Below are 16,731 nucleotides of genomic sequence, written 5' to 3'. Positions count from 1 at the left end.
GCTGACGTGGCGGCGATCAAGGTCAGCCACTCCTGTGCTCACCCAGTCTCCACTAACTGCACCACAGCTGCCACCCTGGAAGGTCTGAGTGCTGCCAACCTTCTCATCGGCATCCTGCTGTATGGAGACCAGGCCAGGAAGACAGACGAAGCAGCAACAGACGGCAAGGGGCAGTGATGGGCGGCCCTCGGCTCGCTCTTGGGGCCAGGAGGGCGCTGCTCGCCACGCAATGCCCCACTCCAGCCTGCCACGGCCACGAGAGCCGCTGAGGCAGCAGTCCCTGCGCACACCTCTGGAGGCCACAGCCGCCCCCTGCACAGCCCGGCAGGCTGCTGGTCCGGCTCCAGCCACACGCGAAGCTTCAAAAAGTCAAGTGTGGTCTAAGCAACACACACAACACAGGACAGTGATCCACAACACAGCCTGGAACATGTCTACTGGGCTTCACCCGGGACTGCTCACAGCAGGCGGCTAACAAAGCAGAGGTTGCTTAACAGGAGGAGCCAGCCGAGGGGGAGGTCCACGTGCTCACTGCACCCCGGGGTCGCTGCTCCACCCACAGCCAGCGGGCACTCCACACGAGGGGCCACGGAGTTTACACTCATGGTTTGGACTAAGCCACTTTAAAGTAAAATCTGTCACACTCATCTCCGCCCACAGCCAGCAGGCACTCCACACGAGGGGCCACGGAGTTCACACTTGTGGTTTGGACTAAGCCACTTTAAAGTTAAATCTGTCAAGGACACAGGAGGGGCTCTGACTGATCACGCATGACGTGACAGAGAGGTCCTTGTGGTCAGTATCTCTGCTTGGTTCTTGCTTTTTAAAGGGTCATCCCAACTACAACCTGGCCTGGAGGAATCTTTGGGGAAAATGCAAACCACTCTGCAAGGCCATGAGAATGCAGCCGCCCTGTCCTGTGAGCCGTGTGCCAGCAGCCACCACAGCCGGCTCGCCCTGAGGCACTCTGTGCCTCCATCCTACACCAAACACATGCAGACACCTGATGACCCTCTGTAGCCAGATCAAAGCCAAGACGGCCACATGCACAAGAGCCCCGAGGCCTGGCCAGCTGCAGACAGCGCCACCCAATGTGAGGTGTGCACAAGGGCCATGTGCAGCTCCCAGCACAGCCGTATGGAGACAGGGCAGGCAGCGCCCAGCAGGGAAGGGCCATGGCTGCCACGGACTGCCCAGCCCCTGGTCCCTTCCTGCCACCAAGACACTGAGGAGCAGCCACCACCAGAGCCCTGCAACCTGGATTCTCAATCTCAAACACAGCGACTCTAAGAGCAGTAAGACTGTTTTCAGCCCAAGCGGCGACCTGCACCAAACACCACGCCGGCCTGCCTCTCCTAAGTCCTTTCCCAACACGTAACAGGAAACAGAACTCACGTGCAACATGAATACAAAGAACTGAAAAACACTGAAAAACACCAGAACTCCATTACAGTCTTCAAAACGGGGGGCCAAAAGGCCATTCCTCAAAGGCTCTCTAACCTCCATCTGGGACAGAAACCGGCACCTGCGCTCCCACCCCACAGGGCAGCAGGGGAGGGGCGTCAACTCCGGGAAACGGGGCACCTCAGACCTCCGGCCAGACATGAAAACAGCAGATGGCTGAGAGCAGCCAGTAAGCGGAATGCACAGCTGATGAGCCCCGCAGAGAGGGCTGGGGAGAGCACGTGTGGGGGAAAGTGGTCAGCACCGACGATCTGAAGACCACGGAGACACTGGCAGAGACCACTGCACATGGGGAGCCGGGAGGTGCCCAGGCACCGGACAGAAATTAGAGCAGGACAAGCAGCAAAGACAGGCTGCCCTCAGGGGGAACCACAGGGTGGAGGCCGAAGGCGTGAGCAGGGTGGGCCTCACAGAAGGACTTAGCAAGTGAGCAACTCAAGGACAAGAGACCGGGCCTCCAGGACAGACACAGACAAGACGGCTTAAGTCAGAATGAAAAGCAGCCCAACTAGACAGGAAAGAGGCGAAGAGAGGAGACGTGTAGCTACAAAGTGTGTTTATCAACACTCAAACAGCAGCTGAAACATGATCGGACATCACCGTGCAGACAGGACACAACCACCACCCAGACAGTGTGCTTCTTTCATGTCCTCCTTTTCCTCCTGAGAGTAATGAACACTGCAGTCCATATAAATCAAGGTTGTGAGAGGAGTGACACAGCAAACCCACCCACAACACAGCAGCTCCCGCTCTCTCCCCCAGGCAGTAATCTGGGAGGTAAACTCCGCGGCCCACCTCTGTCCAGCTGGCCGCTGCCACACCGGAAGTCAGGGGGCACGGCAGCCCCGTGCCTGTCTGCAGGACTCAGGAAACCTGACTACCTGGCAAAGTTGTCTTCGGAGCCAGGAGCGAGAGGCGCGACCACAGAGGCCGAGTCTGAGAACACGTCCACGAGCAGCCCGCTGCCGCCGGAGGAGGGTGGGGGGCCCGCGGGGGCAGTGGGGGCAGCCCCGAGACCCAGCAGGTCTGCCGACGGAGAAGGCGTAGACTGGAAGAGAAGGAAGGAGAGCATCAGCAGAGAGCCTCCCCGGCCTGGCCAACCCCAGGCAGCTCACGCCTGCACGTCCTCCCCCATGGCACCCCCTTGGCATCCATGCACTCCCAGTGGCTGGGGCAGGCGGCACACAACTCAGTGAGTGACCAGAGAGTCAGGGCTAACAGCCACTTCCTGAGTATATCCCAGACTCCAGCCTAAAGATAACTGCACTTAAAACATCAGTCATAATTTCACTAAGGCACCCTACATTTTTTCACAAATGCTATTTGAATGAAAAAAATTCTCAAAAAAATTTTGCCATGAAAGACATAAAAAAAGGCCAGACGCGGTGGCTCACACCTGTCATCCCAGCACTTTGGGAGGCCGAGGTGGGCGGATCACGAGGTCAGGAGATCGAGACCATCCTGGCTAACACGGTGAAACCCCATCTCTACTAAAAAATACAAAAAAAATTAGCCGGGCGTGGTGGCGGGCGCCTGTAGTCCCAGCTACTCGGGAGGCTGAGGCAGGAGAATGGCGTGAACCCGGGAGGCGGAGCTTGCAGTGAGCCGAGATCGCACCACGGCACTCCAGCCTGGGCGACAGAGTGAGACTCCATCTCAAAAAAAAAAAAAAAGAAAGAAAGAAAGAAGATCATGCATGTTACTGCCAACTGTCCAATAAGAAAGTAAGCTTCCAAAGATGAAAAAGCAAATAACTTACTCGGGTGCATTATTAATCATTAAATTATTACTAAATCATTATTAATCATTAAAAGTCTACAGAACAGATACTTTTAAAAAATAATTGCTTTTTGGCTGGGCGTGGTGCCCCACACCTGTAATCCCAGCACTTTGGAAGGTTGAGACAGAAAGACTGCTTGAGTCCAGGAGTTTAAAACTAGCCTGGGCAACAAAGCAAGAGACTGTCTCTGTTTTTGTTTTTTTTGAGACAGTCTCACTCTATTGCCCAGGCTGGAGTGCAATGGTGTGGGCTCACTGCAACCTCCACCTCAAGCGATTCTCCTGCCTCAGCCTCCCAAGTAGCTGGGATTACAGGTGGCCGCCATCACGCCCAGTTAATTTTTGTATTTTCAGTGGAGACAGAGTTTCACCATGTTGGCCAGGTTGGTCTCGAACTCTTGACCTCAGGTGATCCGTTCACCTCGGCCTCCCAAAGTGCTGGGATTACAGGCATGAGCCACCGCACCCGGCCCCAGTAATTGCTCTTTGATCCTGGGGCAAAGGCACAAGGAAAGAGCGCCTATGATCTCATGATTAAACTCTCACAACAGGGCACAAGCAGCAGCTCAGTCCATCGCATGCTCACCCATCCAACAGGGCAGCAGGCTCCCCAGCAATGCCCCAGCAGCCTGACTTTGGGAGCTCAGACCTGCTCTGGGCTCCACGGGTCCTGCCCCACAGCAGCCTGTGCACCAGAGGGACTCAGATGCTCCCTATAAAAAGGATACCCGGCCTGGCACGGTGGCTCACACCTGTAATCCCAGCACTTTGGGAGGCCGAGGGGGGCAGATCCCAAGGTCAGAAGATTGAGACCATCCTGGCCAACATGGTGAAACCCCATCTCTACTAAAAATACAAAAATTAGCTGGGTGTGGTGGCACACGCCTGTAATCCCAGCTACTCAGGAGGTGGAGGCAGGAGAATTGAAACCAGGAGGCGGAGATTGCAGTGAGCCAAGATCATACCACTGAACTACAGCCTGGCAACACTCACACTTTGACACTATACACCAGGGGCTCTTGGTGGAGAAACCCCCCACCCAGCTAAGAGCGTTCTGGAGATGTGGAGGGCTCTGACTATCACAAGGATATTGGCATTTCACAGGCAAAAAACAGAGACACAAGACACCCTGACTTGAAGATTCGTCTTGAGTAACTTTAGAATGTTCCACTGGACATCTAAGAAGGTAAAAAATTAGTTTGTAATTATCTGAGACTCCACCTGAATGCCATTTTACATTAATGCAAAGTTAAGGTGTCACACTGCACTTTCAAAAAAACTACGTGTGGGTTTGTGATATATGAACTTTACTCAAAGATAAATGAGGCATCACAAAGTGTGTTATGCAAAAAAGGTGCAGGTCAGAATGGGGGCGGGGGGTCAGAATGGGGGCGGGTGAGAGTCAGAATGGGGATTGGGGGGCAGTCAGAAACGGGGCAGGCTCCCAGGCTCTGCTCTTGTGACTGAGCACCTCTGCAAGAGAAGACGACACGGGTCTCATGTGCTCCAAGGGTGGGAGGTCACAGAGGAGCTGGCAGAGAAGAGTCCCAAAAATATCCAAGGCGTGTCTCAATGAGACCATCTGAAGGCGGCGCTTTGCTCCCTACGCCGGGGACAGCGCCCGCCAACACTGTGGCCTCCACAGCCTGACAAAGCTGTGAGCTGCGTGGGAAGCCATCGGCCTTGGCCATGGCCATGCACCTGCAGCCCAAATGGAGACAGTTTCTCCTCTGCATCTCGTCACAGATGTTACCCTGGTTCCTGCACTGATTCAAACACATCTATGGCTTTTATTTTATTTTATTTTATTTTTTTGAGACCGAGTCTCACTCTGTTACCCAGGCTGGAGTGCAGTGGTGCAATCTCAGCTCACTGCAACCTCCGCCTCCTGGGTTCAAGCAATTCTCCTGCCTCAGCTTCCCGAGCAGCTGGGATTACAGGCACATGCCACCACACCTGGCTAATTTTTGTATTTTTAGAAGAGACGGGGTTTCACCATGTTGGCCAGGCTGGTCTCAAACTCCTGACCTCAAGTGATCCGCCCACCTCGGCCTCCCAAAGTGCTGGGATTACAGGTGTGAGCCACCATGCCCAGCCATCTATGGCTTTTAACTGCTTTCTAAAGTAGGAAAGCCCTTTGCCCTAGTAAAGGCATTTGTACCTGAAACGTTACCACAGATTGTAACAGCGAGGCCAGATGCGAGGCCCCAGGACAGTAGGGTCCTAACACCCACTTCAGGTTCTTCATCTTCCTTATCCTCTCAGGCCTGGGAGACCCTCCTCAGGGAGCAGGCCTGGCTCCTGGGCCACACCAGTTCACCTCCTCCCTCCAATAGCAGGACAACTTGAGGGGTGAAGGTTTTGCCTACAAGGGCCCCAGGCTCCTGCATGTGAGGCCAGGCAGCCTCTGATCCCCACACCCCTGTGCTCCCCAGCACACCCGGGGACACGCACACCACAGCCTCCCCCAAGGAGCTGTGTGCAGAGAGAGGATGCTCGGAAGAAGTAAAATGTCCTGGCCTCATCTATGATGTTAAATAAAAGACATTTTGGCCAATGTGACACCAAGATAAAGCCACTGTCTCTCGTGGGAAAGGCACATGTGCTGATGCCACCCTGAGGCCCCTTCACGGCCCATACAGGAGACCCTGAGCAAGACAACTTCGCCAGGAGTGTCTCCCCATAGGGAGGGGCCTCTCACTGGGGCTCCCGTGAGCAATGGGAACAGATTGGAAAGCACAGGATAGCAATGACACCCACACACCGTAGCTCTCGGTCAGAACAGAGGGGCCCACACACCACAGCTCTCGGTCAGGACGGAGGCGCCCACACACCACAGCTCTCAGTCAGGATGGACGGACCCACACACCACAGCTCTCAGTCAGGATGGACGGACCCACACACCACAGCTCAGTCAGGACGGAGGGACCCACACACCACAGCTCTCAGTCAGGACGGAGGTGCCCACACACCACAGCTCTCAGCTCAGAACGGAGCTGCGTGCCTCAGCCACAGACACCTCCCTAAGGAACCCACCCGCCAGGCACCACTGACCATCAGGAGTGAAGCCACACTCAGAAAATCCACTGAATGAGCCCTGAAGGCGGACCTCCCTCCAAGAAGGCACCTTAAAGAAATGCTGAACCTCACTGGACCCTCATCCTCCTTTTCAGAGGGCAGCACACTGCTCTCACTACCAGGGTCCAGAAGCTTCCATCTGATCCCTAAGCCACACAGTCAAGGCCAGGCCCTCCAAAGTCCACCCTGAGCCTAGCCGGACAAACCTGGGTGTGATCAAAGCCTGGGGTATGGGCACACCTCACTTCTCAGGACCCACATGAAAAAGAAACATCAAATAAGAACCAAAGAGAGACTGAAGACAATCCTACAGCCCCTTTCCATGCTCCCTCAGCGAGTTCCTCTTAACGTCAAAGCAGCTGGAGGGGAGCGAGAGCACCTGGTGCCTTCCCAGCTTCCAACAGGCAATCCCAGGTTTCCGTGGAAGACTTCACAGTGCCCTTGCTGAAAGCCGGCCTCCAGGAATCCCTGCACACCAGCCTCCCCTGGATCACGTCATCCTGCCCTCGCCTCCTCACCCAACTGGGGCCGCGTCCTCCTCTCTGCAGGGCGGAGCCGCTGCCGGCCCAGCACCCACGGGAAGGCCCCCTGCTCCGGCAGCTCACAGACAAATCTCCACAAGCAAGTTTCTGCCTCCAGAAACCTATGTCAAGATGTCCGAAGGAGAGGGAGAGATGGATTAGAGGAGTGACAGAGGCCTGCAGCACTAGGCGCCTGGCTAGTGACGGCCCACGGGAGGAGACAGGGTCAAAAGCAGGTCACCAGCTCTACAGAGCACCTGAGAAACATAAGCATGAAGGTGCTCAGGCGTGAAGGGAAGACACCCACCTTGGGAGAAAGAGTCACATCTTTCATTCATTTCATTCACTCCAGGATGAGCTCACAGGCAATTCAAGCCTCCAGAGGGCAGGCACAGCAGCATGCCACAAACAACACAGAGAGAGGGCACAGGGGGACAGGGGCTGCACAGAGGACACTAGGTGGAGGGAGGGGAGAGGGAGGAAGAGGGGGAGGGAAGACTGCTCATCGAGATGTCAGGCTCAGCCAGGAGGGGGAGGAGGAGGGGGAGGAGGAAGGGGGAGGAAGAGAAGGGAGGAGGAGAGGGAGTAGGAGGAAAGGAGGAGGAAGAGGAGGGAGAGGAGGAGGAAGAGGAGGAGAGAGAGGAGGGGGGGAGGAGAAGGAAGAGGAGGAGGGGAGGGGGAGGAAAGGGAGGGAAAGGAGGAAGAGAAGGGGGAGGAGGAGGGGGAGGAGAGGGAGGAGAAGGAAGGGGAGGAGGGGGAGGAGGAGGAAGGAGGGGGAGGAGGAGGAAGGAGAGGAGGAGAGGGAGGAGGGGAGGGGGAGGAGCAGAGGAGGAGAGGGAGGAGAGGAGGGGGAGGAGAGGAAGAGGAGAGGGAAGAAGGGAGGGAGAAGAGAGGAGGAGGAGAGGGAGGAGGGGAGGGGGAAGAGGAGAGGAAGAGGAGGAGGAGCGGGAGGAGGAGAGAGAAGGGGGAGGGGGAAGGAGGAAGGGGAGGAGGAGGGAGGGGGGAGGAGAGGGAGGAGGAGGGAGGGGGAGGAGGAGAGGGAGGAGGAGGAGAGGGAGGAGGAGGGAGGGGGAGGAGGAGGGGGAGGAGAGGGAGGAGGAGGAGAGGGAGGAGGAGGAGAGGGAGGAGGAGGAGAGGGAGGAGGAGGAGAGGGAGGAGGAGGGGAAGGGGGAGGGGGAAGGAGGAGGGAGAGTGGGAGGAGAAGAGGGAGAAGAGGAAGGGGAAGGAGAGGGAGGAGAGGAAGGGGAAGGAGAGGGAGGAGAGGAAGGGGAAGGAGAGGGAGGAGAGGAAGGGGAAGGAGAGGGAGGAGAGGAAGGGGAAGGAGAGGGAGGAGAGGAAGGGGAAGGAGAGGGAGGAGAGGAAGGGGAAGGAGGGGTTGGAGGGGGAGGAGAGGGAAGGAGAGAAGAAAGGGGAGGGAGAGAACGATGAGGTGGGAAAGGAGGGGGAGGGGGAGAGGAGGGGGGAAAGGAAGGGGAGAAGGGGGAAAGGAGGGGGAGGAGGGGGAGTAGAGGGGAGGAGGGGGAGTAGAGGGGAGGAGGAGGAGGGGGAGGGGGAAGGAGGAGGAGGGGGAGGGGGAAGGAGGAGGAGGGGGAGGAGGGAAGGGGGAGGAGGGAGGGGGAAGAGGAGGGGAGGAGGAGGAAGAGGGGGAGGAGGAGGAAGAGGGGGAGGAGGGGGAGGAGGAGGATGGGGAGGGGAAGGAAGCGGGGGAGGGGGAGGGGAGAAGGGGAGAAGGGAGGGAGAAGGGGGAGGAGGGAGAGGAGGAGGGGGAGGAGGGAGGATGAAGAGAGGGAGGGAGGACGGAGAGGGGGGAAGAGGGGGAGGAGGGGGAAGAGAAGCCACTGGGCAAGATGTCAGGCTCAGCCTGGATACCAGCCCCATGGCAGGCCCTGCACTGTCGGCCAGAGGGGCAGGACACATGGTCAGCCGGGGCACATAAGCAGGTCCCCGCCAAGGAGTGCCAGGACTCCGACATGAGCACCCTCCCAACCAGCACACTGCCAGGGCAGGCACCACCACAGGAGCTCACCCCACAAAGCCCTGCCGATACTGGGTAGCAGCACTGGTTGCCACCACTGGACCTGCGTCCTGGAGAGACAGGTCCTCTAATTGGACAAACAGAAAGCCCGCCTGACCCCAACAGGAGCCCTCCCTGACAGTGCAGAGGGGAACAGCTGGCAAGCAGAGTCAAGCAAAAACGCGACTCTCAAAACGACACTTCTCACCCAACAAATACCACAGGACACATTCTGTTACAGGATTATTCTCATCGCATCACACATACAAGGAAAACCAGACCTAACCCAACTCACTACATAAAACCTCGAAGAGCAGGGCAGGACAGGTCCACTCTAAATCAACAAAGCATGTGAGGACAGCTGCCTGGGTGAGGCAGTCCTGTAGGAGAGGGGACGGCCACTTCCCCTAAAACAAGGCACCACAGAGGATGTGTGAGCTGAGCTGGACAAGACGATGGTCTGAAGGAAGTGCCTTGCCCAGCAGGCACAGTGGCCCCCGGGAGAGGACAGCGGGGTGTGCAGCAGGGACAGTGGCCCCCGGGACAGGCCAGGGGGGCGTCCAGCAGGGACAGTGGCCCCCGGGACAGGCCAGGGGGGCGTCCAGCAGGGACAGTGGCCCCCGGGACAGGACAGCGGGGCGTCCAGCAGGGACAGTGGCCCCCGGGACAGGCCAGGGGGGCGTCCAGCAGGGACAGTGGCCCCCGGGACAGGACAGCGGGGCGTCCAGCAGGGACAGTGGCCCCCGGGACAGGACAGTGGGGCGTCCAGCAGGGACAGTGGCCCCCGGGACAGGACAGCAGCGTGTCCAGCAGGGACAGTGGCCCCCAGGACAGGACAGCGGGGTGTCCAGAGCCACAGCCAGCGCCTGGGTTCTCAGTACATGCTCCTCCCTGACAGGCAAATGCTCTGCTGGTCCCAAGTCTTGGGGGTGAGGCCCTGACAGATCTGGGTGCACAGTAGGTGAGGGACCCACCACGGCGCTGGTGCTGGCCGGGGCAGGCTCAGGACCCCCGTTCACATCCACACTCCTGTCCCGCTTGGTGTCCTCCAGGTCTGTCACCGTGCCGGGGCCCTTCTTCTTCTTGAGCTTTGCCAAGATGGAGGACTCCCGCTCCGGGAACGGGGGCATCTCCTCCAGCACGGTCGCCTTGGAAAGAACACAGGGTGGGACTGGTCAGAGCTCCTGGCCTCCAACCCTCAGCCAAGCCAGCCCGAAGGGCGGGGGCCTCCTACCAGAATGTCGGTGCTGGCCACGGTGCTGAGCCGCAGGTACTCCACGGCACGCTGCTGCAGCTCCACGTCTGCGTTCCTCAGCTGGCTGTCGCTGCGCAGCACGTCCTGGATGGTGGGCTTCACCTCCGGGAAGAGGTTCACGAACTTGATGTAGGTGGACAGGAGCAGCGCGCGGGTGGGGACGCTGCACAGGTGGAACTTGGAGTGCAGCAGGTGGAACTGGATCAGCGGGCTGGGGGCGGGGAGGGCACAACACGGGACACTGTCGTCCCCTCGCAGGCTGCAGCACGCCCCCGCGGGGTGGGGACGGCGGCGAGACCCCCTGGCCTGCACCAGAGGCCACTGGTCGGGACCCTCTTCCAGCTCCAGATCCCACTGCAAAGACGCCCCTTTCACTAAGTCAGCCATCAACCCCACGTCTCCATTTTCTACTAGAATCCCTGCTTTTTCTATCAACTGAAGGGAAACAAAAAGACGCCGATGGGGAGCAGAAGCGGCTCTGTGAGGCCTCACGGCAGGGCCAGCTGGTGCCTCGCCTCTTGCCACCGACCACCGAGGCCCGCCGGAGCGCACACAGCCCCGACTCGCAAAGGGCCTCTCACCTGGATCTCGGGTCTCCAGCTATCAAGTTTCCAAACTCCCCCAGGATGTAGCCGCCCACTTTGACCAGGTTCTCGTGGCACGCGGGAGCCTGAAGAGCCTGCGAAGCACAAACAATGAGCCGGGGTGGCAGCCAGGTGCCAGAGTTAAGGCGAGGCGGGCACGTCCTGGCGCAGTGCACCCTACACCAGCACCAGCCCCTCAGCTTCCTGGAGACCCCAGTCCAAGTGCCCATCCCTGCCTTCCTCAGCACCCTCAGCACCTGTGTCAGCAGCAAGGAACCCAAGGCTGCCACACGCTGACCTGCCCTGGAGGGAGCTGCAGCATCCACAACAGGCTCTGGCTGGGGAGGTTCTGCCAGCGTCCTCATGGCACACCCCTTCCCGGTGGCCTAACCCTCTCCGACGGACAGGGCAGGCCCCACCACGGCATGCCCCAGCATGCTCTCACATACACAGAGGCCAGCTTTCTCAGGTGGCCCCCAGAGAGCCAGAAGTTTGAAACTTAGGGTGAGAAGAAACTGGGACTCAGTGAGGGGCACCAACAGTGGAGGAGCTAGAGCCTCAGGGAAGAGCTGAGGGGCAAGAGGGGTCAGCAACGGCCCTCGGCACCTCCACGCAGGCAGGCTGGAACCACTCACTGCTCACCTTCTGCAACTGCCCTCCACCCCATCCTTCCTGCCGTCCTGCGGGCCATACCTCGAACACAGTCTTGGCCGCGTAGCCCTGCACGTCGTCCCGGTTGATGACGATCTGAATGACTCGGTACCACACCTCTTCACTCACGTAATCACCAGCAATTCGGATCAAGTTCAAGATGGTATCCACATACCAGGTGTAGTCCACCGCGTACTTCTCAGCCAGGATGGCGACCTTCAGCACCTGTGGGGGACAGGCTGCTGAGGGCCGGCACCTGCAGGCCATGGCAATCCCAAGACCAAACTGTCGTCCAAAGTCAAAGTGAGAGTTTCAGAAGCACCTCAATGTGTCTACAAAAGTTTGGGACATGGAGGAAGCTTGAACTCGATTCTCAAAAAAGCCCACGAGCCCAGAAAGTTTAAGATGCCCTGACTTAAGCAAAGAAAGCCAGGAAGAGGCGGAGACCAGTGCACAGAAGGCCACGGCCACAGCCAGGCCACCTCCCACCTGGGCCCTTCTCTCCCAAAGCCCCAGCACCTGGTGGCAGCACTCCTCTGACCTCATCACCCTAGGCTCCCGGCGGCAGCACTCCTCTGACCTCTGACTACGCCACCCTGGGCTCCCGGCGGCCAGTGACTGCGCCACCCTGGGCTCCCGGCGGCCAGTGACTGCGCCACCCTGGGCTCCCGGTGGCCACTTCTCTGCTGGTTTCTTCCGGCTCTGGCCAGTCTTTCCTGCGAGCCTCACCTGGGGGTTCCCCTTCTTCCCCTCTCTGGCTCACTCTCACGGGTGTCCCCCGGAGGCACCTGCCCAGCCCACACCCACGTGGCAGCCACCCACATGGAGCTCTGCCAGGCTGTACAACACCAAACTCATCTCCCCAAAGTCACCTCGCCTGGAACCAAGCCCCCTTCGAACAGCGCCAGCTGCCAACACCAACGCCAGCAGGCATCAAGACCGTGCGCCTCCTGAGGGCACCCCTAATACCCTGCCGCCCCCTCTCCACACCCTGCCGCCCCCTCTCCACACCCTGCCACTGGCCTCTCAGGTGCTGGTGACTGTGCCCCCCCACCCCGAGTCCCTGCCTGGAGCCTGGACCCCTAAACCCCAACCTGACTCCGTGACACTTCCAGGGCATCATTCCAAAATGTACTGCCTCTGAGCCCTACCCTCAGCTCGGGGCTGTGCACCAGGGGCCCTCAGGCCTCACTGGCAGGGTCCCCATGTCTGCCTCCACCCCTGCCTCGCGTGCCCTGCTCCCCAACCTGTGCTAAGGTACCTCCCACCCCTCCACGAACGGATGCTCTGCCCTCCCAGTAGCCTCTGCACCATCATGCTCTCCAGACCAGGCCACTATCGCCTTCTGCAGAAGTCCACACAGCCCCCCAGGAGTGTAATGCCTCCTGAGGCCCCCAGAACATGGGGCACTTCCTCCAGCCATCCCACCCACAGCACAGCAACCCGCAGTCCTGCTCTCAATCCGTCCCCCTCCATGGATGGCAAGGTGCCGAGTAGGCAGGGAGTGGGCCATGTCCAGTTTGGACACTTAGCACCTAGCACAGCCAGAGAACACGCTCTGCCATGCTCAACTGAAAAGACAGAGGGAAACACCATGCCCGGCTGAAAGGATGGAGGGGAGCACCATACCCGGCTGAAAGGACGGAGGGGAGCACCATGCCCGGCTGAAAGGACGGGGTGGGGGGAGCACCATGCCCGGCTGAAAGGACGGAGGGGAACACCATGCCCGGCTGAAAGGACGGAGGGGAGCACCATGCCCGGCTGAAAGGACGGAGGGGAGCACCATGCCCGGCTGAAAGGACGGAGGGGAGCACTATGCCCGGCTGAAAGGACGGGGTGGGGGGAGCACCATGCCCGGCTGAAAGGATGGGGTGGGGGGAGCACCATGCCCGGCTGAAAGGATGGGGTGGGGGGAGCACCATGCCCGGCTGAAAGGATGGGGTGGGGGGAGCACCATGCCCGGCTGAAAGGATGGGGTGGGGGGAGCACCATGCCCGGCTGAAAGGATGGGGTGGGGGGAGCACCATGCCCGGCTGAAAGGATGGGGTGGGGGGAGCACCATGCCCGGCTGAAAGGACGGAGGGGAGCACCATGCCCGGCTGAAAGGACGGGGTGGGGGGAGCACCATACCCGGCTGAAAGGACAGACGGGAGCACCATGCCCGGCTGAAAGGACAGAGGGGAGCACCATGCCCGGCTGAAAGGATGGGGTGGGGGGAGCACCATGCCCGGCTGAAAGGATGGGGTGGGGGGAGCACCATGCCCAGCTGAAAGGATGGGGTGAGGGGAGCACCATGCCCAGATGAAAGGACGGGGTGGGGGGAGCACCATGCCCGGCTGAAAGGATGGGGTGGGGAGAGCACCATGCCCGGCTGAAAGGACAGGGTGGGGGGAGCACCATGCCCAGCTGAAAGGATGGGGTGAGGGGAGCACCGTGCCCAGCTGAAAGGATGGGGTAGGGGGAGCACCATGCCCGGCTGAAAGGACAGGGTGGGGGAGCACCATGCCCAGCTGAAAGGACGGGGTGAGGGGAGCACCATACCCGGCTGAAAGGACGGGGTGAGGGGAGCACCATGCCCAGCTGAAAGGATGGGGTGGGGGGAGCATCATGTCCGGCTGAAAGGACGGGCTGCGGGGAGCATCATGCAGGCCAAGGCACAGCACCTGTCTTACTCCTCACAGCAGGAGCTGGCTGAGGATTGCCACTCATCACGCAGAGGGGCGAGAGCAGACACCGGGCTGACGAATACTCAGGACCTCAAAATCTGCACAACTGCACTCAGAAGCACACTGCTTCTGTCTCTGTTCGAAACACCCAGAACAACGATCAGGAACGAGGCTCCCGTGACGGCCGTCCCCAGAGCCAGCCCCACCCCACCACAAGGGCTGAGACCAGGCCACACTGCCCCAGCCAGGCCAGAGAGGGACCACTGGCTGCAGTCAACAAGCACCTGCCTGGCCCCTCTACAGACAGCCCTGCCCTACACCACGGTGCCTGCCCTTGGGGCCTCCTGCCGGGAGTCAGCCCACCCCTGTCCCTGTCCCCCTCAACTTCCCAGGCCCACTGTCCTGGAGGGTGGACAGTCCAGCGTGAGAGCCGCCTCCTGGCCCCTGCTCTCTGCAGGTCTGCAGTGCCTCACTGAAGCTCAGTCCATGGTAATTTCACCCCTCAGCATTGAAGCCCCAGCACCTGGGCTCCTCCGTTCACTAAAAGACCCCTGAAAACCTGAGTCTCTCACCTGGGCATGACCACACAACACCTGCCCAGAGCAACCCTGTCACCTGCCACTAGCTCCAACACTGGCTCTCAGCAAAGCTCCCAAGGAGGCCTTGAGCCGCACTTCGCCCAAAAAAACAAATAACAAAGTGCTTTCTATACAACGGAGGCGCTGTCTCAGCCTCAACAAGAGGCTGTGGTCCTGGCTGGTCACAGTGGCGAACCCCACACGAGGACACCGGGCCTCCCCCTTAAACCCCACCATCCACAGACACGGTGAGCCTGAGAGGCCTGTGAGTGTGGTGGAGGCCTCAGGCCCTCTTCTCTGCTGACCATGTGGCCTCCACAAGGGTTTCTTCCCTCAGGTTTTGGTTCATGCTCAGTCTTTCACACGTACAGGTTTGATGAGCTTCAGCTATCTGGCAAGTGTGCACACCTACTTTGTGAATAAAAACAACACGGGACATTAAGCTATGGCCTAGATCCCGTCCTTCCCAGAGATCAAGAGGGACACCCAAAAAAGCCAAGCCACAAAGGATTAATTCAAGGGCTCAAAATGCAACACAATTAAAAGAATTTTGACCACAGGAGTCTGGATTTGTGCAGCCCCAGCGCAGACGGCTGGAGCCTCACTCAGACCTGGGGCTGCAGTGCCACCACTGCAAGGACAGGCAGGCCACAGAAGCCGCGCAGGGCGGGCGTTTTAGTTTTTTTTTTTTGTTTTTTTTTTTGAGACAGAGTTTCGCTCTTGTTGCTCAGGCTGGAGTGCAATGGCGCAATCTCGGCTCACCACAACCTCCACCTCCGCCTCCCAGGTTCAAGCGATTCTCCTGCCTCAGCCTCCGGAGTAGCTGGCATTACAGGCATGCGCCACTACGCCCGGCTAATTTTGTATTTTCAATAGAGACGGGGTCGGGGTTTCCCCATGTTTGTCAGGCTGGTCTTGAACTCCTGACCTCAGGTGATCCGCCCGCCTTGGCCTCCCAAGGTGTACAGGCGTGAGCCACCACACCCGGCCAATAGTTATTTTCAAGACCAAATGACTCTACCAAAAATGCTGATTTTTTTTTAAGACAGGGTCTCGCTGTGTTGCCCAGGCTAGAGTGCAGTGACATGATCTCGACTCACTGCAGCCTCAACCTCCTGGCCTCAGGTGATCCTCCCGCCTCCACCTCAGGAGTAGCGGGGACCACAGGTGCCACCACACCCAGCTTGAAAATGTGGATGAAAACACAGAGGCAGAGGAGCCTTGTATTCAGCAACTCATGGGTTCTCAATCAAGTCCTGCTGGACGGAATCGCAGAGCACGAAGGAAATCCTGCCGCTGAGATTCACGCCTGTGGCAGGAGAGGACTCAGAGGCCACCAGAACTCACAATCTCTTCTCGGATGGAATAGTCGGCTGTCTCCAGATAGCTCAGCATCTCGGCCACGATCTGTGGGGCGTTGCTGCGGTCGCACATGGCGTAGAGGAGGTCCACGGCCCGCTGCCGCACGCTCACGTCCCGCTCAGTCTGGGGAACAAGGCACAGAGTAAGAGGCCGCAGGAGCAAGGCACAGGCTTGGGGACAGGCTGGGGACAGGCTGGGGACAGGCTCGGCACCCGCATCTCAACACCCACTCTGAGCTTCCCTCACATGCACATCCAGGTCCAGGGAGCCGACCTGCACTCGGGCCGCGTGTGTCTGGACAGCCTGGAATAGAGTTCTGCCTGCTGGCCCGGCCCTCCCGCACAGGCCAGCTTCGCTAGGACCCAGCGCACTGCCTGGATTCTGCCCGCTCGTCCATGCCTCCCTTGCCCTCCACAAGGGCCAGCTTCGCTAGGACTGAGCGCACTGCCTGGTGCGGGTCATCAAGGACTCCCTTCCATGCAGCCAAAGACCCCACTGCCTCGGACACGGAGCTGCCCCAAGGCAGGTCCTCACGCCCCACCCCAGAGCCCGTGCTGATAGGCCCCCAGGAGGCTCTGCAGCACGAGAAAGCCCGAGCTCTGCTCCCAACAAAGGCAGGAGAGTGGGCACCACCAGCCCTAGCACTGGCCATGTGCAAATGAGTGTCCAGCCCTTCTGACAATAGGGATTGACTAAAACAAACACCAAAACCAGGACCAAGAAGAATCCAGAATACCAAATGCCCACCACGAGCCCCTTGCACACCACCCGGAATATCT

At 59.3% G+C, this 16,731-nt stretch overlaps 1 protein-coding gene across 11 annotated transcripts in view; it reads right to left on the bottom strand.

Annotated features, from left to right (window-relative positions):
• The window catches only part of AP2A2 (adaptor related protein complex 2 subunit alpha 2), an 88,727-nt gene that overhangs the window by 8,139 nt on the left and 63,857 nt on the right, over positions 1 to 16,731 (bottom strand). For all 11 annotated transcript variants that reach the window (XM_016920088.4, XM_063783695.1, XM_024346878.3 and 8 more), the window contains 6 exons: positions 15,938 to 16,075; positions 11,389 to 11,571; positions 10,693 to 10,790; positions 10,091 to 10,322; positions 9,831 to 10,004; positions 2,346 to 2,512 (listed from right to left, as the gene is read on the bottom strand). In XM_016920088.4, the coding sequence (XP_016775577.1) occupies positions 2,346 to 2,512; positions 9,831 to 10,004; positions 10,091 to 10,322; positions 10,693 to 10,790; positions 11,389 to 11,571; positions 15,938 to 16,075 (992 nt within the window). The remainder of the gene's footprint in view (positions 1 to 2,345; positions 2,513 to 9,830; positions 10,005 to 10,090; positions 10,323 to 10,692; positions 10,791 to 11,388; positions 11,572 to 15,937; positions 16,076 to 16,731) is intronic.

Source organism: Pan troglodytes, chromosome 9, assembly GCF_028858775.2.
Source record: "Pan troglodytes isolate AG18354 chromosome 9, NHGRI_mPanTro3-v2.0_pri, whole genome shotgun sequence".
NCBI classification, from domain to species: Eukaryota; Metazoa; Chordata; class Mammalia; order Primates; family Hominidae; genus Pan; species Pan troglodytes.
Note: the sequence above shows the minus strand (reverse complement) of the source record. Positions and strands in the feature narration are given on the sequence as shown.